The sequence below is a fragment of the Ostrinia furnacalis genome, unplaced genomic scaffold, assembly GCF_004193835.3.
Source record: "Ostrinia furnacalis isolate ACB-3 unplaced genomic scaffold, ASM419383v2 OfSCF7604, whole genome shotgun sequence".
In the NCBI taxonomy this organism is placed as follows: Eukaryota; Metazoa; Arthropoda; class Insecta; order Lepidoptera; family Crambidae; genus Ostrinia; species Ostrinia furnacalis.
In genome coordinates, this window is record NW_021137843.1 from 324352 (window position 1) to 351019 (window position 26668).

General features: G+C 37.4%; 4 protein-coding genes across 5 annotated transcripts; 2 read left to right on the forward strand and 2 right to left on the reverse strand.

Moving 5' to 3' along the window:
* Positions 1-144: 144 nt before the first annotated feature.
* On the forward strand, positions 145-2013 carry LOC114365631 (uncharacterized). Its single transcript, XM_028322248.1, has 2 exons — positions 145-688; positions 939-2013. Exons 1-2 carry the CDS (start codon positions 424-426, stop codon positions 1571-1573), a joined length of 900 nt encoding a protein of 299 aa, XP_028178049.1. The 5' UTR covers positions 145-423; the 3' UTR covers positions 1574-2013.
* On the reverse strand, positions 1811-5485 carry LOC114365630 (zinc finger CCCH domain-containing protein 10-like). The gene is made up of 2 exons (XM_028322247.1): positions 2410-5485; positions 1811-2241 (listed from the first exon to the last, which is right to left on the reverse strand). The coding sequence occupies exon 1, from the start codon at positions 4961-4963 to the stop codon at positions 3443-3445; it is 1521 nt and encodes a 506-aa protein (XP_028178048.1). The 5' UTR covers positions 4964-5485; the 3' UTR covers positions 1811-2241; positions 2410-3442.
* Positions 5486-6628: 1143 nt separating this feature from the next.
* On the forward strand, positions 6629-8484 carry LOC114365632 (uncharacterized). 2 transcript variants are annotated; one of them, XM_028322251.1, is made up of 7 exons: positions 6629-6807; positions 6887-7097; positions 7177-7488; positions 7611-7716; positions 7813-7928; positions 8125-8186; positions 8258-8484. In XM_028322251.1, exons 2-7 carry the CDS (start codon positions 6915-6917, stop codon positions 8328-8330), a joined length of 852 nt encoding a protein of 283 aa, XP_028178052.1. In that variant the 5' UTR covers positions 6629-6807; positions 6887-6914; the 3' UTR covers positions 8331-8484. The 2 variants fall into 2 exon arrangements, with proteins under 2 accessions (XP_028178052.1, XP_028178050.1); XM_028322249.1 differs by having other exon boundaries at positions 8307-8484.
* Positions 8485-8819: 335 nt separating this feature from the next.
* Positions 8820-25138, reverse strand: LOC114365633 (uncharacterized). The gene is made up of 4 exons (XM_028322252.1): positions 24643-25138; positions 14959-15093; positions 12593-12782; positions 8820-10666 (listed from the first exon to the last, which is right to left on the reverse strand). The coding sequence occupies exons 1-4, from the start codon at positions 24815-24817 to the stop codon at positions 10609-10611; spliced, it is 558 nt and encodes a 185-aa protein (XP_028178053.1). The 5' UTR covers positions 24818-25138; the 3' UTR covers positions 8820-10608.
* Positions 25139-26668: the final 1530 nt, after the last annotated feature.

Consider the following 26668-nt stretch of genomic DNA (forward strand, 5'->3'; position numbering starts at 1 on the left):
TATAAATTATACATATCATAATGTGAATGTGGGTGTTTACGTCATTTACATCATTTAATGTTATCATGAACTACATAATTTGTTGCACAGAATTATAAATTATAGGTCAAGATTAATCTGCAATTATTTTTTTATATTTAAATTGTCTGAATTTATCATCTTAATGTTATGGACTTTATGATAAAGTGTCATTATTGGAAATATTTTATTACAATTAATCATTATTTTAATGTTGCAAAATGGTATTATTTTTTATTATGAGCATATATCATAGATATAAGGTTAATAGCGCCCAGTTAAAACTAATGGACTTTTACTCAATAAAATAGATTGCATATTTATATCTGGGCATTATTTGTAAATTCACGTGAAAGTGTACAAGTGCTTTAAGTTATTTTTTAAACTTTTGTAATAGCTTAAAAAATGATATTAGAAATTATATTATTGCTGATTCACAGTTGTTTTGCTTTTGATCTTCCCCGCGATTGTTGCGGTCATGATTTGAAAATAAACGAAGACAGGTTTAACGTGACTGATACCTTTCATATTGGTGATGTGTATCCAACTGATGCCCATTACGATGTGTATGGGAATCTATTTTACGTGGAGTCTGGGCGAAACGACGAGGGATTCTTTTTTAACATCAACATTATCAGATTTAAGAGTAAATCATCACAGAAAATTAAAGGTAAGCATAACACGAATGGAATTTAATCTTGATATCTTTTTTTTCTTTTGTTTCATTTCTAGCCTTTTGCCCGTGGCTTCGTCCAACTGATATTAAAAAAATGAATTCAAGTTTTTCAGATTGTTATAGTTTAGTTACGGGTTAAAATCTCGCAGTTGCAAATTCGCAATGCATGTTTTTTGAAAATAGATAGTTACAAATAAATGAAATTTAATCACCCTATACACAAAAAATTTTTTTTTACCTTCAGGTTTACCAAAAGGGCTCAGCTACTCCATTGCCGTGGACAAGAAAAACACCAAAGTATACTTCGGAACTGGTAAAGGGATTTACACCTACAGTTACGAAACCCACAGCGCATCGCCCATCACCAGCAGTGCTGTAAAACTGGACATGATATTTGTTGATAAAGACAGCAACAAATACATAACCGAACATAATAATGGCCTCGAGGAATTATATCGTCTTGACGGAGACAAGAAAACTCGACTACGTACCCCTGAAACGTTAAATGAGCTTGCTATTGATGACAAGAACAACTTCTACTACATAGCACAAGAACGCCTCTGCGTATTGAAAGTTAATGAAACGAGACCAGACTGCATCAGCAGAGTGAATTATGACGGCATCGCACAAATATCTGTACATAATGACCATGTATTCGTTGCCAGTAAGAATCTTACTTATTTCAGCATCAATGAAAAAGATCTCCGTAATGCTGATAACCTTCCAGGACAAGTGACAGCAATAGCCTTTGATAATAAAGGAAATTTTGTGCTTGGAATCCAAGGGAAACTGTTAAAATACGAAAAAAATGATGAATGTAACATCAGGGAAGACAATGGAAATAAGCCATCTGAACAACTCAAGCGTCATCCTTTTTAACTAGAGGAATTAATGATCAAGATTATCTATTATTAAACAAATATTGGAACATCCTCTTTATTATTAAAAATAAGTTACAGTTTCTTAAAAGCCAAATTCAAATCACTACGCTAATAATGTGCCTAATACCTTAGTACATCTAAGTCTTAGATAACACTATATTTTTGGGGATCAATATTTTTCCAATTTTAGATAACCGGATTTTTAGTTATTAGTAAACAATTGAATTTAAAAACATTGAAATGTATATTTTTAATATTTATTTGATAAAGTTATTTTTAACAACTTTTAATGTTTTTCTAATCAAGAATATAACTTACAGTAACACCAAAAATTCTACTGTTACTTAAATCTTAAATACTAAAATATTTATCCAACTTTCGCACTTGCGGCTCCCAACCTTTTCTTTTCTGAAGCAAAAATACTATAATAAACTTTAGGGAAACTTTTTTTTGGAAATCAAATAAATTTTTAAATCAAGTCCATGTACATCTCTTCCGTACAATTTCGGTAATCATAAGGATTAAGGACTAATTACTCAAAGCCAATTATGATTCCGCGGCGATGTATCCCCCGCGAAATTGAAATCGTACGCGGATATTCTGCGTGGTGGTCCGCGCATTGGTTGGGATACACTCATTGGTCAACAATCAATACTAACAGAGCCCCGATTACGGTAATTTTTAACGTCAACAATCCAGACACGCTTCTCGATTCTGCGATACGATTGGTCGTTCAACAGCGTACGTCAGCTGTTTTGACCAATCGTATTGCAGAATCAGAAACGCGTCTGGATTGTAGACGTTAAAAGTTACCGTAATCGGGGCTCTGAGCCCATATTCTGAAGCAACACTCACTAATCACATTTAAATTTCATTCAAGCCTGCTTAGATCAATCGTCCAAACATGATTTCATTTCAGATAATTATGCGCTCACAAGTTTAAATCGAGTTTTCTCCGCGGAACTCGTACGATCGAAGATTTAGTTAAATTATTTACATAGATCGTATACACTTGGCCCTTAAAATTGAAATAGTAGATACATTTAACTATAGCACACGAATAAGTTAAAAAACACAAGTTTCAATCATTAAAAAAATATTATTATCCTATCAACTTAGTAGAGCCGTAACATCAATCATTTATTAGCCTTCACACACTAACGATTTGTTTGGCGATCTAGAGGCGAGGCGAGAATGTGACAAATCTGAAGTATGCAAAGGCTCTTAGATCCGTTAAATCATAGGTAATCAGATTCTTACCCGATTGCTACCAATCTACTTAATTAAAACACTTCATTTTAACACTAAACTCAATAAACAAATTAATTAAACTTAAGTGTCTGACAACAGGTATTTAGCAGGTAGAAGAGTGGAGCAACGTTTTTATGTTGTTTACGACACATCTCTTCTGGATGATAAATATTTTACATTAATGTTCTTATTTTTAACCAAAATTATTATACAGACGACACACAACCAAGCTAAACACTGTGGCATCTTATTTCAATGCAATAGATTCCCTTTTTCTACTAAAATGTATAGTTTGATGTGATATCAGACTATTTAGAACCGCCTAAGAAGCCACACTATTTAGCTTGATTAGCCATCATCCACACATATGATAGTAACGAATTACAATACTGATAAATGAACTATAAATCTTTATATTGAAAACACACTAAACATAGACTAAATAACTCACACTTATAATCCAGAATTGTTCTCGTATTTGCCTGCATTCACTTTTAAGTTTCAACCTTACATATCAGACATTTTCCACAAAAAATGTTTATAAATGTCAAGTAATAACACAAGTGCGACTATTCCTAAACGTATCTTTAGAATTACACACAAATACGATTAAATCTCAGTGGGGCAATATACTTTGAGAGATAATGGGGAATGTCATGGGCTGAGCCTGAGAGTTGGGCAAGGCCATCGGTTGGCTCGTGCTCGAAATAGTGATCTGCTGAGTGGAGGTCTGGTGGACGAGCTGCTGGGCCGAGGGCACCAGCTGCTGCTGCGCCGACTGCTGCGCCGCCGCCAGGTGCTGCGCCGACTGCTGCGCCGCCGCCAGGTGCTGCGCCGACTGCTGCGCCGCCGCCAGGTGCTGCGCGGACTGCCGCACCGCCAAGTGCTGCGCGCTCTGCTGAGCGGCCAAGTGCTGCGCCGACTGCTGAGCAGCCAAATGCTGAGCGGACTGTTGAACCGCCAAATGCTGGGCGGACTGCTGCGCCAAGTGTTGCACTGCACTCTGCTGGGCCGCGAACTGGGGCGCTTGATGTTGGGGCACTACTTGCGGCTGCAACGCCGATTGCTGGACCAGCTGCTGGACAGCCGTCTGCGGTCCGGTGCTCATGAGCTGTTGCGCCGGAGGGGCCAGCGTCAACTGAGCGGGCGTCACGGCCACCACTGTCTGTCCTCCTCCCATCAGGGTACCCGAATCGCTGACTTGCATCAGTTGTTGGGCTCCGGCACTGGTAACGATGAGTGCTCCTGAATTACCCATGAGTTGCTGAGTAGTGCTCACGGTTAATATTTGTGGGGCCGGTGTCAGTAGTTGAGCTCGGGATGCTGCAGGAGCCAATGCTATGTTTGGAGGAGCGGCTGCAGGGACCAGCGCAGGCAAGGCTCCAGCTAGGCTCACGACTGGGGTCACACTGACTGTTGCCAGGGACACAGGTGCTGAGGTTCCATGGCGGGATGTAATTACGTCGTTTCTCATTGAAGCAGTTTGTACAAGAAGAAATTCATTCATGGATGTGAGTTGAATATTCTTTTCTGACAAGTCAGCCATTTTTTTTAACAAGACTCTGATATTATCATGAAGTAGTTTTACTTTATGTTCTAAATTTTCACAGTTTGGGCATAAATTTGTTGCTGCTAAAACATGTTTTTCAATAGTCGGTTCATAACTTGATAGTCTCCTTATCTTAGCATCCGGTGGGCCATCTTCATCTCTTATGGGAGGCGGTGGTACATTATATGGTGGTGGAACAGATAATAAAGGCAATTTGTCACTACCAACAACATCTGGAGGGTGTACTAGTTTACACTCCAAATTAAAACATGTCCCACGTACGTATGCCTGGCACACTGGTATACTGCGAACGTCACGAGGGAAATCACCATTTTTGAAAAATTTTTCTTGTTGTTCCAAAGTGCAATGAATAAACTTGCAATTAATTCTAAAGCATCCCTTATTTTGAAAGTCGTGACAAAACCGGAACATGTCTTTCAGTAAAGTTGGAGGTGGTATATCATGAATAAATCGGCAAGCACTGTCGCGAATGCAATAGCCGCGAATGAAATCTTTGCAGAAGCTGAAGGGTGAGAGTGCCGACAGGTCACTATCGTCCGGCACATGCCCCTCCGTCATCATAGCCATCGTCCTGAATTTCTAATGGGTGACTAAAATGTTTACCCACCTCCTCGTATAGGCATTGCCAATATTATTGTAAATCAACTCAGTTCAAACAGCGAGATTGTCTAGGTATCAGCTCACCTTGGAATATTTAAGATTTCGCTTTGCATTTCCTAGTGAGTATTCATGTTAACACTAATGACAGAATTGTTTTAGTTGTTAAATCAATGTACCTACAATCAATCAATCACAGAGAATTAATTAATTGCGCAAACAAACAACAATTTTCGTGAATTGTTCGCACTTTTTCCACATTTTGACAGCATTTGACAATTTTGACATTTGAGAAACTTGACAGTCAATGAGCTGATACAGAATCTATGGAGTCAGTCGAATGTATTATTACGTGCTCTGTGGTCGAATGCATGCAGTGCCATTGCTTTAATCGCTCTTACACTATCTTTGATTTTAATCAATAAAAATCATTCACTCATTCGAGTGAGTTGGAGTCACAGATATGGATAGATGCAACATGTGTCAAAAATTGTATGAAGCCGAGCGTGCCACTTTTTAAACGTCATTAGTGTCATTTTAGCGAATTTTAGTGATTGCCGCAACGTAAAAGTAATCGTATCATCGTACTGCATTCGCAAAGTCATCGAATGATATCGTGTGACTCGATTCAAAAATTAATTAATTCCGATAAAACTGATATTTTGTTAAATTTATAGCTAGTCTGACTGTAGATTAAAATAATTTTGTAGCGGTAGACGTTATTCTGCCCCAACGGCCATCGTCTCTACGAGCTATGTGGGATGGATGGATGCGGGCAGCGCAGGACCGTTCATTGTGGAAAACCTTGGGGGAGGCCTTTGTCCAGCAGTGGACGTCATTTGGCTGAAAAGAAAGAAAGAAGAAAGACGTTATTCTACAATTCTACATTATTAATTTGCAAATAATATTTTTGTTGTGCCTAATGTTTATGAAAGTAATGATCGTTATTCCATTATGTTAAATAGTACTACTAGTAATTCATACTTAATTCCATACTTTTAAATATCCTAGTAAGTAAATGACCTAGTTTCATAAAATAAAGACTATTTTACTCAAGCTTTTTATTTTTAATAAATGTAAAAATGCGTAGTTTTTCCAATACGTTTTCTTTCATAAAGCTAAGTCAGGTACCTAGTTTTGAAGATATTTCTAAACGACAAAATCTCGGGTGTCGTATACATAGACTAGTAATAGTGTATTCTATGGGCGACGGTAATCACTTACCATCAGGTGATCCGTCTGCTCGTTTGCCTCCTACCACATAAAAAAAAAAATACTGTGATCACTGACCTAACTTCTTGATTTGTATATTTCGACGTTATACAGTGCACTCTGTCTTCCGCGATCACTGATCTAACTTGTTTTATAATTCTTCTACTGCTACTTTATTCTAATTAATTACATATTTGTTACTCGTTGCTGTTAATTACAATTCTCAATCCGTAAATAATTTCTTCTCTCTACCGTGTTCGTACTACTGTCCTCGTAAAATCATCGTATCCGATTGTTGTAATCGGATTACATGAACATCACTCGACCATGTATGTCCATTTGGACATATCGGAATGGCACGCTTTGACTAGCAACTTGCTGTATCTACTTTAATCCATATCTGTGGTTGGAGTGAGTGATTCATAGAGTGAGTGATAAACCAAATCTGACGTGAAAAAAATGAGAAAAAAAAGTTGCGTGTGCGTCCATTTTTATTCAGCGTGAATTTATTTACAAAATGAATTAATTTATTGTAAAATACAGAAGATTCAGTTAAAATCTGGTCCGGTGGCCATACTTCAACTTTACCCATTTAAAATGAGGTACTATACTGAACTAAATGTGACATAGAGTGAAATCTTTCTCAAAAGACTATTTTTCTTTAAAGTAGATGTTTTTCAGGTAACATTGTCCTCATATAAGTGAGAAGATGTTTAAACAACAACTGTCGCCTCGCAGCGTGCACCCGTACCAGACTACCATGATACCACGGAGTGAAATGCAGTTCATGACTGCTGCACAACAAAGGGCGAAGTATCCGTGGGCCGAAGAAAATAACACTGTTTATCAAGTCCCAGGAACAGATAGCTCAACTTCTGATAATGCTTATCATGTGAGACTACTAAACTATGTATAAACAATTACAAATTGTCAAAATAATCTTAAATTACCTATCACTGTTATTGTTGCAGGTACCTCATTATTACAATACCTCAGTGAGAGATTATGGGCCACCTTCACCTGTTTACCAAGCTCCTTACACCACAGGAACATGGCATAGTTATAAGAAGAAAGATAAAATTAATCAGCGGCCTCCAACTGAAGCATACTCATTCCCTCCTTGTGCCTCGGCCTTTTCACTTCCGCTGTGCGAAGTTGAACCAAGAACTATGAACCGGTCTCCAATACCACCAGTGCCATCAGTCAGCCCTGAAGTGCCAATCATTGGAGCTTGTGGTGGACATTGTCCTGGATTTGAATATGTGTGCTATTATATTTTACAGGTAACAAATTACTTTCAATATTGTTGCTTTTGGTTTAGTTCCTTATTTTTTATTCCTACAGTATACATTATTGTTTATAATTTATTGCATAGATACATTGAGATGGTATAATTTTGTTTCAGGTGATATTTGTAGTAGGTATACTAACTGGGATCTCATTATGTATTGCTGGAATAGTATTACGTCGCACAAACCGCAATGGAGACCTTGGTGTATTAGTTTATATAGGTAAGAAAATAAAAGCCATGTAGAAAATCTACTTACCATAACTTTAATAACTTGACAGTGACTGGTAAATAACTAATACATGTATTTTGCTTTTAGGATGTCTATCTTCATGTGTTTGTGGTGTTTTGCTGGGTGTTCAGTGCTGTGTTCGAAGGGAAATTCGACAAAGAAAGCTCCGGGCGAATATGCACATACCCATGCAATCCATACAGGTGAATAATTTTCATAATATCACTGGATATCATGTAAAGAAAAGAAAAGTTAAATAGATATTTATCTAACACCATTTAATTTCAGTCACAACACTCACTAACTTAAGACAGACATGTTTTTGGTTTTTTTTTAATCACTCACATACATTAATTCAGTCTATCTAAGACCAATTTTATAGTATGTTCCTTATTGCAGGAGACACCAGCCACTGCTTGCCCATTGTTAACTTCCACACTACCTCACAATCAAGTATACAGGTTGGTATAATTTAAATTGTTTTTCATATTATTACTTTGTAAGAAATAAAATACTTTCATATCATTTTTAGAGGTTCAACTATTGAAAACATATTCCAAAAATATGGCTTTTGTTCACAGGCCTACTGTAAGTATTTGTGCTGAAGAAGAAGAGACTGGAGTTCCTTGGTGGCGTCGCTCCAACAGAGACTGATTAGTTTTAAGTTTATTTACAGTGACATTGTATATAAAATGTAACTTTCTCTTAAGAACAAGGACCATAACATTTTTTTTATGAATATAACATATTTTGCTTAACTACTTTCTTTTCTTTTATTCTGTAAATAAAATTATAAATAATGGATAGGCAGTTACACCACCATAATGTTTATGGGAGACATGGGGTCAACCCTCAACAATAGATTTAAATGCCTTTTTGGTTTTACTACATATTAAGAAGCAAGGGATCTTAACTAGGAAAACATGTCAAAAACTGGCATTGTAAATCTCAGTTATTATTCCTTCCGATAAGTAAAATAACTCTAAGAAACGACATAATGGGCAGGTGTGAAATATCAAATTCGCATCGGGTATAACTCCGATTCACGGTTTGCTGAAGGCATTTAGTGTAGAATCTATGAAATAAAACAGAGATCACATCTGACTTACATTTTATTTTATAATAAAACATGAAATATGTCCAGTAAGTACAGTTTACACACAATAACAAAAATAATTGAATAATAAAATATGTTTCAAATTGCTAGAAATAACATAAAAAACCGTTTCGAAAATGTAATCTTACATAATAATAATTTATAAATATCAAATGTAGAAATAATAATACAAGTTTCGCAAGTAAATAAAACTTTGTGTAAAACTAGTAATAATATTGATATATTGCATGTTATTTGTGATTAAAAGATTGCAATATTATGCATAAATTGTAATTGCGCTCTCGCTAAAATCGAGCGCGTCTTCGAAAATTGCGATTTTATCGTTTTTAATTAATCAACTAGCCATTAAACTTCTCTGCGCAATCTCTCCTATTTAGGTATGTTGTGTAACTTATTTTTAGTAAAATAATAAGAGAGCTGTCTTTATAAACTAATAAATTAATGTAATTTTAAATACATATAACATTACAACTGAACACCTATTTAATTTTTCAGTAAGCATTTCACAACAAGTTCTTCATTATTAGAGGGCAATAATAATTCGTATTAAGTTTATAATTAGTTAGAGATTGAAGTTGAAATGAGATAAATTATTGAAATGCAAAAGAGAAGATGCGTAGAAAAAAATATCAGATGTTAAGGGCGACAGTGTTAACGTCCATTTAAAAAATATAAAATAAAGTAAACCCCGTCAATATGCATCGAACTTTGTCATATCCACTAAATTGTCCTTACTATAAAAAAATAGGTAGCTACGATGATCCTTAAATCTAATAAAAAGGACGGTATCCAAATAAAGTTAACTGAAAATAAGTGTTTTAACAACCATGGATGAAAAAAACAGACAAAGTCTGATATAAAATAAATAAAATAGTTGAGAAGTGTGTAGTGAGAATAACATACATAATATTATAGTGCAAGTTTATCGATTATGCACTATAATTATTATCTTTATCGTAATTTTGTCTTTTTGTAACAAATAAACTATTGCAATCGCTATTTATGTGAAAGTTATACTTAACCTTATTTTACTTATTTTAGAATGCGAAATGTATCGTATGAAGTTTCAAGAAAACTAGAGATTTAGTTAAGTAGTATAGAATCTTAATAAAATACAATAAGTATCCTCATTTAAGTATATATATTCTAATCTGGACGATAATTTGGCCACTTGTCTTTTACTAATTACTTTTATTAATCAATGAAGACAAATACTACCAAAAGCTTAAACGATTCTGCAAAGCAAAAAGACCATCAACACCTACGGTGTATGAAATTACGAATAGTTTTAGACACTATAAATATTAAATAGGTAGTTACGTCGAAAAGTTTAGCTCGAACAATTTTAAAATAATAACATTTTCGAGTAATTTGTGCTTATGTATCTAATTTAAATTAAGTATCCAGTTAATCAAACGTTTTGATTGCCTCTTTTTTAAATGATCGGCAAATAGTGCAAGGTATTGGGTACATGATACAAAAAATATCTTACAAGCACTCTCGTCTACTCTTACCATTACACACGTGTTCAAACTTTGTACCTTAAAATGCAACACCTTAACCTTATGGACACCACGGTTACACGATAGAGCGATATTATAAGTACTTTTGGCCGTGGCGAGAGCCTATAACCGATACATCTAGCTGCAAAAATAAATTCAATACTCTCACAGCTCCCGTTCTTATACTACTACTCGATCGTGTTCACAAATTAGGGGGACATTGTTTTAGGACTAGCCTAAGCTCGGGGATCTGTTCTGTCGGCCTTACGCCACGGAGGGCCGGCCGTCCAACATCTTGTCGCTCTCCTCTGCGCTGCTCAAACTGAAACAAGAGAAAAAGTCGATAAATTAAAGCACTTTTTAATTTTAATTTCTGTGACGGGTCTGGGTGTGACTATGTATAATATTTATGTATTAAAAAAAAAAGTATATAAGTAGTATATCCGTTAAGCTAGCACCCATAACACAAGCATTAAGTTGCTTACTTTGGGGCTAGCTGGCGCTGTGTGAAATTGTCCAAAGATTTATTTATTTATATTTTCAAATTAAAATTCTTTAATACTATGTAATAAGGCCCTTTTAGCTATCTATAACTAACTATCGCCCTGAAGCATCGCGAGGGGGTAGGGGCGGTGCGACTAGGGTCTTGGGCTAGGGCCCCTGGCATTTTGCCAGCCCTGCCACCCTACAGTTACGCCACTGGTTCTACCACCACTTTGGGACAACATATCGGCTGGTGCTGTGAAAAAGTGGCCGAAGAAACTGGTCAATAAAATTATTGACAATAGAATAAAAAAGACACAAGGTAACCGAGATTAAAAATCCGCTAGCCCACCTGCTTCGTAAATCGTGGTCCGAGTGGGAAGTCGACCAGACGGTCGGTTGTCCTATTTATCGAGCACAAGACATGCCTACAAATTAATTGCCAATGTATAATAAACAGGATCTACAGTCCACCCTTATTTCAAACTTGACCAGTGAATTAATACCCAAGTGGTTATGTAGATTGACCAAGTACTTGCTAGTACACTTTCAAACAGGTGTACAGTCGCTGTTAGTAATAACTTATGGAGTACGATCACACGGCTAGGAAAACGTTGAATAACACGAGGAGACAATGGGACTCCGCGTGAACTTTAACACCACCTGCCACTCGTGACAATAGCTCGTTGATTACAGTTTCAACAAGTAAACAGTTGAAACATGTAAAACAGTTACACCTACTTAGTTTTCAAAATAATTTTCAGAATCACCGTTATGGAAAGATCACGTGCAAACTGTCCTATTTAATTCTTCATCAGAATCTGCAACTACCTATAGTACTATTGAGTCGGAAATTGAAACAATACACATTAAAATTTATAATTTATCTAACCACGACGTGAACTCTGCCCAGGCGGCACACGCAACTTTTGACTGCTTGAAAAACATAATCTTGAAATAAAAACAACCTTGTTCACGTAATTAAGTTGTCGCTAGCGCGCACGGCTAGTTCTTCTGTGTTAAGGATTCCAGGTGAAACAGGCCTCATCAGCACTATTCTATCATTTGAGGAGATGTAGGCCAAGAGCTTCCTCAACTTACCTATTACTCTTGTTGCCCATGAGGTTGCGCATATCGTAACCGCGGAAGCGCGGGAGGCATCGCTCACAGCAAGTTCCTCTGTGGTTGTTGAGAATTCCGGGCGAAACTCGCTTCCACTGGTCTGATCATCACTTTTGATCGTGTGAACTGTAGACCAAAGGCTTCCTCGTTGTGGTTTAAAAAAAATCACTCCTTGTCCATAAGGTTGCGCAACTCATCATAAGGCGCGGGCGGCCACCAGTGGGTCGGTGGAGGCTTTGAGCTGATTCCGGGTAAAACTCGCTTCTAGCGGCCTGATCAATACTTTCCATCAGGCTAAGGGCTTCCACATCGTCGATGAAAATAAACTTACCGCTGGCGGACAGCCTGTTCCTCTGTGGTTGAGGATTTCAGCTTCGGGCCGCTACCAGCGGATCAGTGGAGGAGAGGTTGAGCGGATTCGGGATGAAACTCGCTTATAACCTCTCAACTCAAGAGATAAAACAGAACTTACCACTCCTTGTTGTCCATGAGGTTGCGCATCTCGTCATCAGGCGCGGGCGGCGCGCGTCGCGCACCGGCGCGTACTGAGCCGCCACCAGCGGATCAGTGGAGGAGAGGTTGAGCGGATTCGGGATGAAACTCGCTTATAACCTCTCAACTCAAGAGATAAAACAGAACTTACCACTCCTTGTTGTCCATGAGGTTGCGCATTTCGTCATCAGGCGCAGGCGGCGCGTCGCGCACCGGCGCATATTGGGCCGCTACCAGCGGGTCGGTGGAGGGATTGAGCGCCGTCAGCGCGGCCGCACCGCTGGCAGGCGCTTCTTTGCCCATGCCCCATCTGGATGACCAGCAGGCCCAGCCGCCTACACCTATAAAAAAGATAGATTGAATTACTTTCGATGTTAAGAGACTGTAGGAGGGTTCAACCTCCTGCCCCATTTGATTTTGGACCAATCATAATAGCTTAAACCTTAAAACGAATGACTATTAAATTACTTTCGATGTCAAGAGGCTATAGAAAATGTTCAACTTATATCTTTACTCATGCCAAGTCTGGACGACCAGACTGCAGCCGCCTACACCTTCAAAACAAATGACTGTACTATCGGATTACTTTCAATGTCAATAGGCTATAGGAAATATTCAACCTCCTTGTGTTCTTGCCCACGCCCCATCTGGACGACCAGCGGCCCTAACCGCCTACACTTTAAAACAAATGACGACTCGATGTCAGGGGGCTATAGGAGGAAAAGTTCAAAGTTTAAAATACAAAACAAATGTCTTTTTTAGAGATTGAATATTATGTTCAATTCCTAGTTCCATTTAATGAATGAACAAAATTGTTGCATAACATTTGAGAATTTAATTATACCAAATTAATGTCCACAACGTAAATAATGGATAATGGATGGATGCCATAATCGTCGTTACGATACGAGTACTCCATACCCATACATTTCCGTTCGCAGCGGAAACCCCATTATTAATGTATCGCATCCATATAATATGCGACTATCGGTACATCACATCCGTGGCGCCTCGCAAGTCCCATGGAACCGATTGGGAATAGAGACGCATACGAGGTTTCCGTCGGCCGTAACAACCGTATGACGGGAAAGGGCCTTCCTGTCACTCCCGTATTCAAAGGTATATTCGCTGTTATTACTGCGGTTAACGTACCAATGAAAATGATACTCTAGTAAACAGCATGAACATCAGCATTTCAACTTTTTATTTATAACAAACAGCAAGCAAAATTTCTTGTTGCTTATGCAAAATTAAACGTTCTTTCATTTGTTAAATGATTGATTTTATTATTGACAACAGACTGTGTTAGATTACCTACGTAGCAAACTATTCTTGGCCTAGAAGAAAAAATATTATTATCACATCCAGCAAACATAATAATAAAGAAAGAACTAAATGGGTTTACTTATTCTGAGTATTTCTGAGCCAATATTGTTTCGTTGCTTAAGAATAAACCATTTACTAATTAGATTTGCCATAAAAGGTAACCCCTAGCGTGGTTCATAAATTTTGCCTGCAGTGCCAGTGCCAATCCGTTCCGTGACCGGTCAACAGATAATTTAATGGAAACACCTGATGACCTCGCCACACTGACCTTTACCTTTCCAGTAAAATACGCCTGTATTTCCCATTTATTTTTAGGAACTGATTCTGTCCTTCATTTAAATTACAGTGCATACCTACTAACATGTAATTTAGTTTTAATACGGGCCTTGTTTCTTTAACGAGAAGTGAAGTGATGGATCTTATTATTGTCATGTACGAAAAGTACTACTTATGAGTTATGTGCCAGCTAAACTAAATTAATGTTTCTGATTAAAATTGCTAATTTTATATGCAAGACTCATAATAAGAGAAATTTGAAGGTGAGGGTTGACATAACCAACGCAATCGTAGCCAAGGCTGTTTTGAATTTACGATTTTTTTAGGAATGTGGAAATAATATTTGTTTTTATTATTTTACCATTTATGTAACGTTATGTAACTACAGTCACGAGACGTGAGTGACTGAAATTGCATTCACAGCGATTAACTTTTTGGTTTGAAGTGAACTGGCGCACGTATTTGCGGAAGACATTGTATTATTTTCTTTAATATAAAAAGTTGAACAATAAAAGAAGGTATCATTATTAGCATTGGATGCTTTTAACACGAATGTAAAATGGCTTTCACTTCATAATATTACGCAACAACGTAATGGGCGTTCGAAAGTGTGCACTCAAGGTGGCCCTTTCAGAAGCGTTAAATTAAAAAGAGCACAAGCCAAGAGATTTTTTTTTCAATAATTTCAAAACTTTCTCTCAACAACTAATAGAATTGCTTGAAGAAAATATTATTTTCTAAGAAGCTCTTCCCAGAAATACAGAATAGAGAAACTGGCAACGGTAGAGAGGACCTACGTGACCTAGATCGTTATTAAAGTTTTGAACTAAACAGAAAAGCGCTCTCGAGATTCGCAGCGCTGCCTTTCTATAAGCGAGAAAAGAGGTCAACTTAATTATTTTTCAATTAGCTCACCTGCAAAGAGCAATCCCAAGCAAAGGACGACGGCTCCGGCGATAAGCGTCCCCAGGCCATTGTCGGCTCCTTCTGGCGTGTCTGAGGCAGGTGTGTTAGAATACTGAACTCCACCCGCGATCAGCAATGCTAAACCTGGAAAAGAAAGAAAACAATTTGAGTGATGGTTTTGATTACCTGCATAATTTAGAGACGAGCTTTATTTCCGAAGTGGAAAAATGGATATTACATAGTTACAAACTGTCTGATTAATCATCATCATCATCTCAGCCATAGGACCTCCACTGCAGAAACATAGGCCTCCCCCAATGCTTTCCATGTCACCCGGTTGGTAGCGGCCTGCGTCCAGCACTTTCCTGCTACCATTCAGATGTCGTCGGTCCACTTTGTGGGTGGACGTCCCACGCTGCGTTTGATTAATATTTCCATCCAATCAACTAACTAACTGATGATACAATTATTGGTAATTTCTAGGCCCAAAAAATACAATTTTATACTTAAAAGATGTGTAATAAAAAGTACACATCAAAGTCTAAAATATTGCTAAGAATTAAGCTAATTCTGCAGCTCAAACTAAAGTACGATTTATCTCATAAAAACCAAATCCACCCACGCCGTCCAGTCCAGTGCAACGCTCTACGTGGGTGGTGAAGGTGCGATGCAATTTGAGTGTCTTAATATTTTGTGCCGTATGTGTATTTTGAGCCGTAAACAACAACAGAAAAGAATCACCTTGCGATGCAGCCAGAATTTTAAATGAATGCGATCAGATTACCATAACTAAAGCGCGGGTTATCAATGCAGCTCGTGTTGTTAGCGCTCCCGTCATCGTCGTTAATTTACATTTAATAGGTCTCCCTCTGCCAAACAGTAGTACGTTCTTGGCAGAAGTCGAAAACACAACAATTAGTGGAAATTATGCAAACTAAAACACTCGATCGTCTCTTCTGCTTTGCACGTGGGAGTAATATCCATCCATTGACAAAAAATAAATAAAAACAAACAATATTTTGTTCTATTTTATTCAGATAACACGATCCTGATAAACATAATATTTATTTCAATTGAGTGATATCATCACTTTCCAGAATTAACTGTATCAACGTGTACATAGGTAGGTTAAGTCGTTAAACTTAAATTGTTTGTTTACATTTACAAATGTAGGTATTTCTAGTAGCACGCACGAGTACTACTAAGAATTGTGTGGTAACTGGTAGCTCTATAAATATTATTGTATTCTGGGACCAAAGGAGTCACAAACTGCGTCATTCATTGGGCCTATCTACCGAACTTTGGACAATAGGGTTCAACAATGATGACACATACAGTAATTACCATACAAATTATTCAATGCTAATCACCACTTCAAACTGGGTTATGCATTCATACGAGAGGAATGTTGTTTGAACTAGTTTTTATGCCGTTCGATAATGAATTTAAACTTCAAGATACCGTGAAATAATGGTAATAATTTTTGGAGTACCATTAATATGAGTATCTAATTTAGCAACAAAGTACCTAAAATGTATGTAACAACCACTTTGATAAAAAAAAGCATTGACAAAAGACTCTTGCGCAATCCTCAAAGTTCAAGATAATCAGAAATGTTTCCCAAAATTAGATAATAAGAAAGAACTAAGAGTGCTTTATTTTTCAGTTTCCGATGAAGAAACCTCTAACAAAACAACTACTGATGATGCATCTAAATTCTGGTAACTTGTGAAAAAAAATCTATACATCGTAGGTTGTATTGTATCCTCACCCAAACTATAACTAATGTCATTCACAGACACAGCTAAGCAGCGCATGACGAATTGATTCACCTTGAAGTGAAGACGCCTTAGCCGTTATGGATGAAATGATGAAGTTACAAAATAGCCAGTAAAATCTAGGTACAGTTTGCTATATGTTTCAACAATCGCCAAGAATTCGTCTTTGAAACTGTAATAAATGTAACAATCAATGCACCGGAAAGTATAATGAAGATCGACGATGCTGTGAAGGGCAGTGGCATATTTACAACTTCTATCAGTTGAATTGAACATAACATAGCAATGTTGGCAAAAAAGTATCGATATTGTGCAGAACACTATGTAGAGGTCCTTTGGGCGAGTCTGCTTTATTATAGCAATACGACGATCTATCGATTCAGCAAATATTATCCCAAAGAATTGCGCAGTTTCTATTCACATCTAGATTGAGTATAATTTTGTCCATGATGATACAATTTAATTTAATCTAGAATATTAGTCCAATGAGATGAGATCCTACAGAGTACAAGAGTCACTGATCACGGCGATAAATTGTTATGTAAATTATAATAGAAATCACGGATACAATACATTACCTATTCAAGTCGATATGGGTAGGTAACATAAAATACTGTTATACTTATGATAATGAGCAACCTACGCTTAGAAGCAATAAGGACGTTTGTTAGTAGTTCATTGTAAAGGATGAAGTACCTATCGATATACCTTATCATAGCTGCATTATTATGAATCAGATGAATGAAGTTGTTCATATAAGGTACTTGCGATATTACTTCAACATTCGCGTACACATAAACACATTATTAAATTACATAGTTGTGTGACTTGTGTGCAACAACATTTGACATCTTTGACTTATGATTCCAAGGCACAAATTCACTTTTAACGTATTTTGTCTCTAAAGTTTTAGCATAGTTTTGATTTATTTTAACAGTAGGCACACTTCTTTTAAGTCTTGATTTGCAACGTGTTTTTTTTGTTGTTTTAGTATTAAAACTGCTATTTTGGAATGGATCTTCGAAATACCCACTCCTCTCAAACTTAAACGTGCTACAGTATTTTTATAGCTGTGCAAGACTTCTAATTATGAAACCAGAAATACCATTCCAATTCTAACAATGAACCTCGCTGAACGATTAGCGGTCCCTGAGGATTGCGAAAATGGGGCGCCGCAACGGAAGCAGTGGGCATTCAGTGGGCAGCAGAACGCATTAGCGATTCATTAGCCCAGCTTTCACTGCAACACTGACCTGAACAATAAACACCCACTCTTAGAATAGAACTAGTTTCATTTCGTAAAGAATACAGAGACAGATGGAAGAGTATTTCCAATGGGTAGAGTTGTCTACGATTAATACCTAAGTTAGATAATGAGATTACCTTTATCGATGTCTAACTCGTCTAGACACTAGACAGCAAAAAGTATCTAAGTATGTCTATTAGGCAGTCTATGTAAAATAATTCGTGGAATAGAGGAAGTTTTACTTATCGATCGCCCCAGGGGACCTTGTAGATTCAAGGAGATGCCTACATAGTCTAGGATAAAACATTCGATTCATTCGGTGGCCTGTTTGTTTAGCTGACATCATCACCTACATATTCACGGAAATAAATGTTCCACCAAGCTAATAAAATTTTTACAACTAGTTTCTCAAGAACAGACTGTCCAGTCAGACGAATTTAACGCTGGACTGGAACCGGTTCCATCAGATGTAATTTTATCCGTGGACTACGAAATCAATGATGAATAAGAAAATCTGCAAGTGTGGTGAAATAGGTTAGGAGTTAATTATTATGAAAGCTAGGTAACTCGGCGTTGTACCGATTACCTAAGTCATTGTAACTTCTACAAAAGTGTGTTACGACGAAATTTGGTTGGCAACAGCTGTCAAATATGATGGTTAATGTACTGCCTAATTGGAGGCTTGAAGACCGACAGGCTAACGCTGTATGGCCTACCAAACTTGTCGAAATCTAAATAGGTACACCTACCTACCTACGTTGAAACGCGGAAGTCGTTATCAATAGACCAACGTAAATCGTACCCCATAAAAAGTTATTGAACTACTAAGTGGTAGGTAATTGATAAAAAAAGTTTTTTAAATCACCCAATTTGTCGAACAGTGTCGAAGCGGTATAACTACAAAGTACCTACAATGAGAGGAGTCTATTAAGGAAACGACTTGATAGTCTGGCTGCGTGGAGTTTGTCGACCTTCGAGCGCGGTGCCTGTTCCTTCGATTGGCCATAAGCACTAAGCAGTTATAGAAACGACATTGTTTACCCGTCGTTTAGTTCGATTTTGCGATGCTGATGCGTCAATAAATAATTAGAAAGTATTTTTACCATCATCTGGGATCAAAACAATGTTCTGAAGTAGGTAAATTTAAACAAAGGCAAGCTGAAACCTAAACAAACAAGGAAGGACAACGAAAAAGGAAAGAAACGTATAAGTATTGTATAAGGAATATTTGCGTAAACAAACTGTGGCGTATTAGGTGTATTAGGTAGCTAGTCTTGCGGTTGTATAGGGCTTCGCATTTCACACACTTGAAGCCTAGGGAAACCCAGATTACATTACACTACAATTTATAGATTGCTACTTATTGGCCTGAAAGGTTGACGACCTAACTAAGAGGGTAGTTAAACTGTCAATACAATGACTTCAACTATCAAAGGTGGTGTTCAGACCAGGGGAATCTAACGTGATGGTTCATATCTAGATTTTATAAGGTTGGCATCAAAACTTAGCGCATTAATACGGGAAACGGGACCTCTAAGCATCTATCGGTCTATAGTCGCGACGAGATCAGTCAGATCACGCAACCAGCCACCGGATGAGTCACCCGCCGCAAGCCACGCGGTGACGCCGCCACCCGACCCCGCTAGCCCGTCACCACCACCGCGAGGCGATACGCACGTTATCGACATGAGACATGAGCTTATTTCGCTACCGTGGCTATACTGTTACCGCATGTGGTATCGTATTTGCAATGATATTTAAGTAATCTAGTAGATAATTCGCTACTGGGTACAAGATAGAAATCCGTGTTAAGTTAAAAATGACTTGTTTGTAAAATTTTCTCGTTATTGTTCAGGGTGGAAAAAAATCACGATTTTTTTATTTTAATAAAAAAAAACAGATTTTTTTGAATAAATCGTGATTTATTTCATTTATATTGATTTTTTTGATTTTTATTCGATTTTGCAATCATTGCCTTAGTTTTTCATGCGGAAAACATGTTTATTTAGGTACAATTGAGGTATAGTACTGGGAACAAGCCAAAAAAGTTAAATTATGTAAACAGCTCGTCCTAAGTGGTGTCTGTTTCCATTACAAAAACACGAATATCTTTTCACAAGTATCAATTTTATTTTTTTCGCAAAAAATATTTCATATAATTTCATACCTGAACACCTAATATAACATTGTTTTGAACATTACAGTTGATTAATATGCACTCCCAGCGTTGCATTAATTCCATTTTAGTATAATGATTTAAATCAGTGATTTTTATAAAAAAAAACATGCAATAAAAATCGTGATTTAAATCATGCAACCCTGTTATTGTTCTGCTATCATGCGGTTCAGGCATAACGAAAACGCGAAACAGAATTTATAATACCTACTTCTTTTACTTAGCTACACAGAAGTCACAGTTGAATGTGATATTGGATACCTTTAAAACCGATAAACTGATAAGTGCCCTATTTGTTTGTTGACATTCAATAAAAAAATTCCAAGGTTTTTTTCTGTGAATTTGGGCTCCATATATGCCATTTATTATACCTACATTATGAATGAACCTGCATGTAATATTACTTTTAAAAACTGTACACGGTTTACAAGTTTTGACCATGATTAAAAATTCATTTTATGATATTATTATCCCAATCAATTTGTCACGAAAAACGTAGACAGCCATAATGTACCGGTGTAATTATTCATGCGAAACGCGTATCGTCAAGGTGAATAGGTACTTAATATTTATTACGTAGGTACCCAACCAGAGTGATACTACGTCCCCTACGTTTTTGTTCTGAGGAAGTTGTCCATCATTCACACCCATGTGCAGACATCTAGCACCTATTATTTTGCTGTATCAGGAAACATAAGCTGTTGTCCAATCAGAAAATTGGATATGGATTTCATTAAAGATTATGCTAATGTAACATAATCCTACATTATATGAAGTTGAACCCCTCTGTTAGTTTCAAAGGATTTTAATACTGGTGAAATAAAAGCAGGTCTGAAGGTAACACATACATACTTTTAATTAACATTATGTAATGTATTCTTCTTAACTAAACTCTGTTTTATTAGAGTGAATGAGTAATTGCATTGGAATGCAATCTACACTTGCGAGCAAAAGTATGGAATCACTTACATGAAGTTGTTTCCACGCGATCTTGTGTACTAACCAATTTGTTAGTAACAAAAAAAGTAGCACCATTTTAAAGATTAAACTTTTAACTTTAAATTGATACCAAATTCATTTAAATCACACCAGTATTTAAAAAAATATCCCGGCTGATGTGAAGAAGTAAGGAAAAAGACATGTATCAACTGTTTGATACGTCGCGAGTTGCGGCCTATTTATTCCCCATAAAAGCAAGTGTTTTCAGATTTTTGCTTTCACACGTTGATCCATACACATCTCCGCTTCTTTTGACACTTTACCTGGGATTCTACACCTTCAGAAGCAGCACAAATTGTTGCATTTTTGCAAGAAGGGCTCAGCCAGCGGGCTGTCGCACGTCAGCTCCACATAAGCCAGTCCTGAGTTTCGAAAGTTTGAAGACGCTTTCAGGATACCGGTGGCTTTATCCCGAGACCAAGTTCTGAACATTGCCGGTGCACATCGCAGAGGGAAAACCGTTTTTTCATGTCAACTTCTCTACGAAATCGTCATTTGACTGGTATCGACGTCCAGCAAGAGCTCAGAAATGTTCGTAGGATAGCTGTTAGCAAGTGGACAGTTTGTCTAAGATATAAACAACAGAATTTGACTCCAAAAAGGCCTGCCACAGGCTTGAAACTGACGGCAGGTCACCGATAAGTACGCTTTCAATTTGCTCCTACACATCTCGATCGGAAGTCGAGCAAGCCACCCCCATAAGCCAATGTTTTAGCGAACCAGCACTGCACAAATCGCTCCCTAGGCCGTCTATTGACCCGACCTCTTCGACTGCTGCACAGCAAAAACATTCTGCATTCATCGGAGAACAAAACTCGCCTCCATTACTCGCCTTCCGAGTGCGACCTAATTGAAAGCGTGCTTGTCGGTGACCTGCCGTCAGTTTCCAGCCTGTGGCAGGCCTTTTTGGAGTAAAATTTTATTGCTCATATCTTAGACGAACTGTCCACTCGCTAACAGCTATCCTACGAACATTTCTGAGCTCTTGCTGGACGTCGATACCAGTCAAATGACGATTTCATAGAGAGGTTGACATGAAAAAACGGTCATCCCTCTGCGATGTGCACCGGCGCTGTTGAGAACTTGGTCTCGGGATAAAGCCACCAGTCTCCCAAAAGCGTCTTAAAACTTTCGAAACCCAGGACTGACTTATGTGGAGCTGACGTGCGACAGCCCGCTGGCTGAGCCCTTCTTGCAACAGTGCAACGATTTGTGCTGCTTCTGTAGGTGTAGAATCCCAGGTAAAGTGTCAAAAGAAGCCGAGATGTGTATGGATCAACCTGTGAACGCAAAAATCCGAAAACACGTGCTTTTATAGGGGTAAATAGGCCGCAACTCGCGACGTATCAAACAGTTGGTACATGTCTTTTTTCTTACTTCTTCACATCAGCCGGGATATCTTTTTAAATACTGGTGTGATTTAAATGAATTTGGTATCAATTTAAAGTCAAAAGTTTAATCTTGAAAATGGTGATACTTTTTTTGTTACTAACAAATTCGTTAGTACACAAGATCGCGTGGAAACAACTTCATGTAAGTGATTCCATACTTTTGCTCGCGAGTGTATTAATAGAATAAAACTATTTTGATAAAAGAAAATAATTAGAAAGAAACTATTAATTTGAAATATTGCCCAGTACATGCCTTATGTTAGAAATATTTGAAGACTACAGACAAAGTATATTTTATTTATTCTCGTTTGCGTTATCAAACAATTGTGTAATAACCATTATCCTCATAATAATATTATGACAATAAATAATTTGCTGTAACCTAATTATTATTTTATTTTAGTTTAGTCACATCTTATTGTCGTTAGGAAACTCGAAACATCTGTATGAGGATATTCAAATGTATGGCATGTCAAGGTAAGTAATCAATGTGATATCTATTGCCGTGGTAATTTTTTTTTTTTTTTTTTGATGATTCTGCTTCATGGCAATCTGTTTTTTCAACAATAAGCCACTTCTTTGGTTGATTCCTCAGATTATCATAATAATCATAATAATCATTTATTTATTGCTTCATAAGTGTACATAGGTGGTGATCTTAAACTTAGTCTCAACTTATGACCCTGTAAGGGTGTTGCAAATCTTGTATCGTAGGTACATTACTAAATATTCTACAATAGTTAGTAATAATTATTAATATTGATAAATTATAAAATTAATTAGTTTACATAATTTTACATGTTTTCTTCGAGAGCCATACTTGTATGAAAATTCATTTCACACGACTCTCTTGATGTCAGGTGGTAAATCTTTTATGTAGGCTCGGTATGTCATTTCTCTTCAGCCGGGTGTGTTGAAGAGCGCCTTCCCCACTCAGAGCGTGCGCTAATTTGTTAACATGGGCGGTCAGCTTCTCCTGGTATTTCAGGCTGTTTTGGGCTATTTCCTGCCGAACTGTTTTTAGGCCGAGGTCGAGGTATATGTATCTATTACTTATACAATGTGGAATGCCAAACATTATTCGCAGAGCTTTGGTCTGGAATCTCTCCAGGATATCTATATTACTGTTGCTGGCCGTTCCCCACAGTTGTATACCGTAAGTCCAGATCGGTTTTATGGTAGTTTTGTACACTAGCATCTTGCTGCTAGGACTTAATTGTGATTGGCGTCCCATTAACCAGTTCAGTGACCGCAGCCTTCCATCCAGTTGTTTGCGCTTCGTCCAAATATGTTTCTGCCACGTAAGTTTCCTGTCTAGGTGCATGCCCAAGTATTTTGCGTTATTGTCTTGAGGGATAACTTTGCAGTTTAGCGTTACTGGTGGACATGTCTCTTTCCTGAGTGTGAATGTTACANGTTATTGTCTTGAGGGATTATTTGCCGTGGTAATAGCTTAGCGAATTTGCATCAAAAATCTGATATGTCGTCAGTAGTTTTTTGGGTTGGTATGTTAGTTCATTTACTGAATTATAGATCATCATTAACACGTAATTTAGTCCTCACTGCAGGAGCAGGAGCTCCTTTTGCTGACTTTTGCCTCTGGTAAATTAAGAGGTCCTCCTCTTAATTTACCAGAGGCAAAGTCAGCATCTTGGCATGAGATAAAGGGATCCTTTTGATCTTAATAATCAATATGATTAGTGAATGAATGAAATAGCTGCTATGTTTGCAAAAGACATTTTAAACATGATTTATCAACACATAGCCTACATTTGAAAACAACACACTTATCAGCATCTTGTTTAGTGATTAGAACAGTTACCTGGTAAACTAAAGGTCATGAGTTCATGCCTCAGCTGAAGCAATTATTACTTTTAATCCTACCTTCACATAAATATAAGCAGCATAACAAATTATGGAATTAAAACCTAAATACTTTTGATGTATTCCAGTCAAGGCCTTCCAATGCTTGAATAGTAAACATTGTTTGTTCATTTATAATGGATAGTGAATTTCTAATTGGATATTTTGGCCAGTGTGTGGCAATTATACAAAAGCACTCTAGTGCTTAAAATTAAGTTTTAGCATGCAAATGGAACTCACCAACAATGAAAAGTGTGCTGCCCAGTAAACATAGACCAATCCGTACACATGTAGCCCTATTAAGACTGCTTGTCACACGACGTGAGAAGTAGCTCATAGGGCAGTTCCATCGCTGATCGCTCGGCTGCTGTTCATAGGTTACTGTTGTTGGTTGATACACTGCACTCGTCGGCATAGTGATATCTTTATAACCGCACTCACAAAACTATTAATCTGTCCACTTAGGTATTTCACAAAAGAGTAAGCATAACTTTATTCAGAAAAGCTTTTGTTACTACTGTGCAAAATCAAAAAGAAGACACCAAAATAGACGAAGGAGCACTCACTAAACACCAACACAAATCAACTTTATATTAATATCGATATCACACCAGTAGACAATACTTAATTATTTCGTAAAGGTTTGCGCTTTTAGTTAGATTTGCCTCAAACGAAAGAAAGACACGACAGAAACAAGCATCACAATAAAAATGTCACGCTCGCGGGGGGGAATTCGAGTTGGAGGAAATGAATGAATGAGTGACTGAACGAATGAGTCTGTGAATCATCTACGGAATGAGTTATATTCCATTGATTGTATAAAAGTATAGATAGACTGAGCAGACTTTCCATTCCCATTTCCCGCAAGAAAATGGTCCTCTAATCCATATCAGACTGTGAAATGGTCAGTGTCTGAACTAATCGGCAACATTGTTAACTACTCATTGCCGATGTCGTCTCGTTCCATCGCAAAGAATCACCATTTGATGAGAGCGAGAGCAAAAACGGAAATGGATAGTTAACAGTGTGGCCGTGTGAACATGGAGCTTAAAGGACCGGTTTCCACCAAAGCGGAAAAAAGAGACGAAAGGAGCGGATGGTTTGGGTGTGCGAGGAGCAGGGCGCACGACACACATGTCTCCACTTGATCTATTCCCACCGAAGCTGAGTGGAGATTATGGTTAGTCAAAAGACATCTTTAATCTCTCGTCGCCACCTTGGTGGAAACCAGGCCTATTATAAGGCAGCCTGTCCACTGAAGTAGAGCGGGTCAGCAAGAGCAATGCGAAGCGTAGACTCCCGCTCTCAGCCTCTCATCAAAAATGTTGATCTTTGCGATAGAAGGAGACGACATGACCGGAAATGGGTAGCTTGTATTTACGCGGAACGTAGTAATAATTTTGCGCACGTGGAGTGTGGCTGTGGTGTGGCGGAGTTTAGGCCGCGAGATGTAACCACAAACTTATCTCCGCTCCGCTCTTGTACGATTAAAATTAAATTATACCGACTACGCGCAACATGAGAAACGGAGATTTTATACAAATTGTATCGGCGGGCGGATGAGGATTTAATGTTAGCTTAATTTCTACCTACCTATTATTCGACTATTTCGTTGAATATTGCGCACTTTTAAAGAATTAATAAAAGTGATTATAAGCGAATAGTGTATTGACTATGTAATGTCGGCCGCGGCGCCACAGGCAGCGCAGCCTCTCTCATCCCAACTAATATTATAAATGCGAAAGTAACTCTCTGTCTGTCTGTCTGTTACGCTTTCCCGCTTAAACCTCGCAACCGATTTTGATGAAATTTGGCATAGAGATAGTTTGAGTCCCGGGAAAGAACATAGGATAGTTTTTATCCCGGTTTTTGAAACAGGGACGCGCGCGATAAAGTTTTTCTGTGACAGACAAAATTCCACGCGGGCGAAGCCGCGGGCGGAAAGCTAGTTAATAATAAATAACAATTCTTTGATTATGAAAAAATATTTTATTTAAATACAATGATATATTTATTCATTATCATTAATAAATCATTATCTACTAACTAAACAGTCATAATTTTAATATTACAAGTAACTTAATAGATAAAAGGCACTCATCCATGTTATAAATATAAATTTCTAAACCAGGTATTTCATATTATATACATTTTACCAACATAAACAGTAAATTAATCTTACATAATATAAAATGTTGAATAATATTATATAGTGGAATATTCAGTCATAAATAGCATTTTACAAAACGAGTTTCTACTTTCTGAA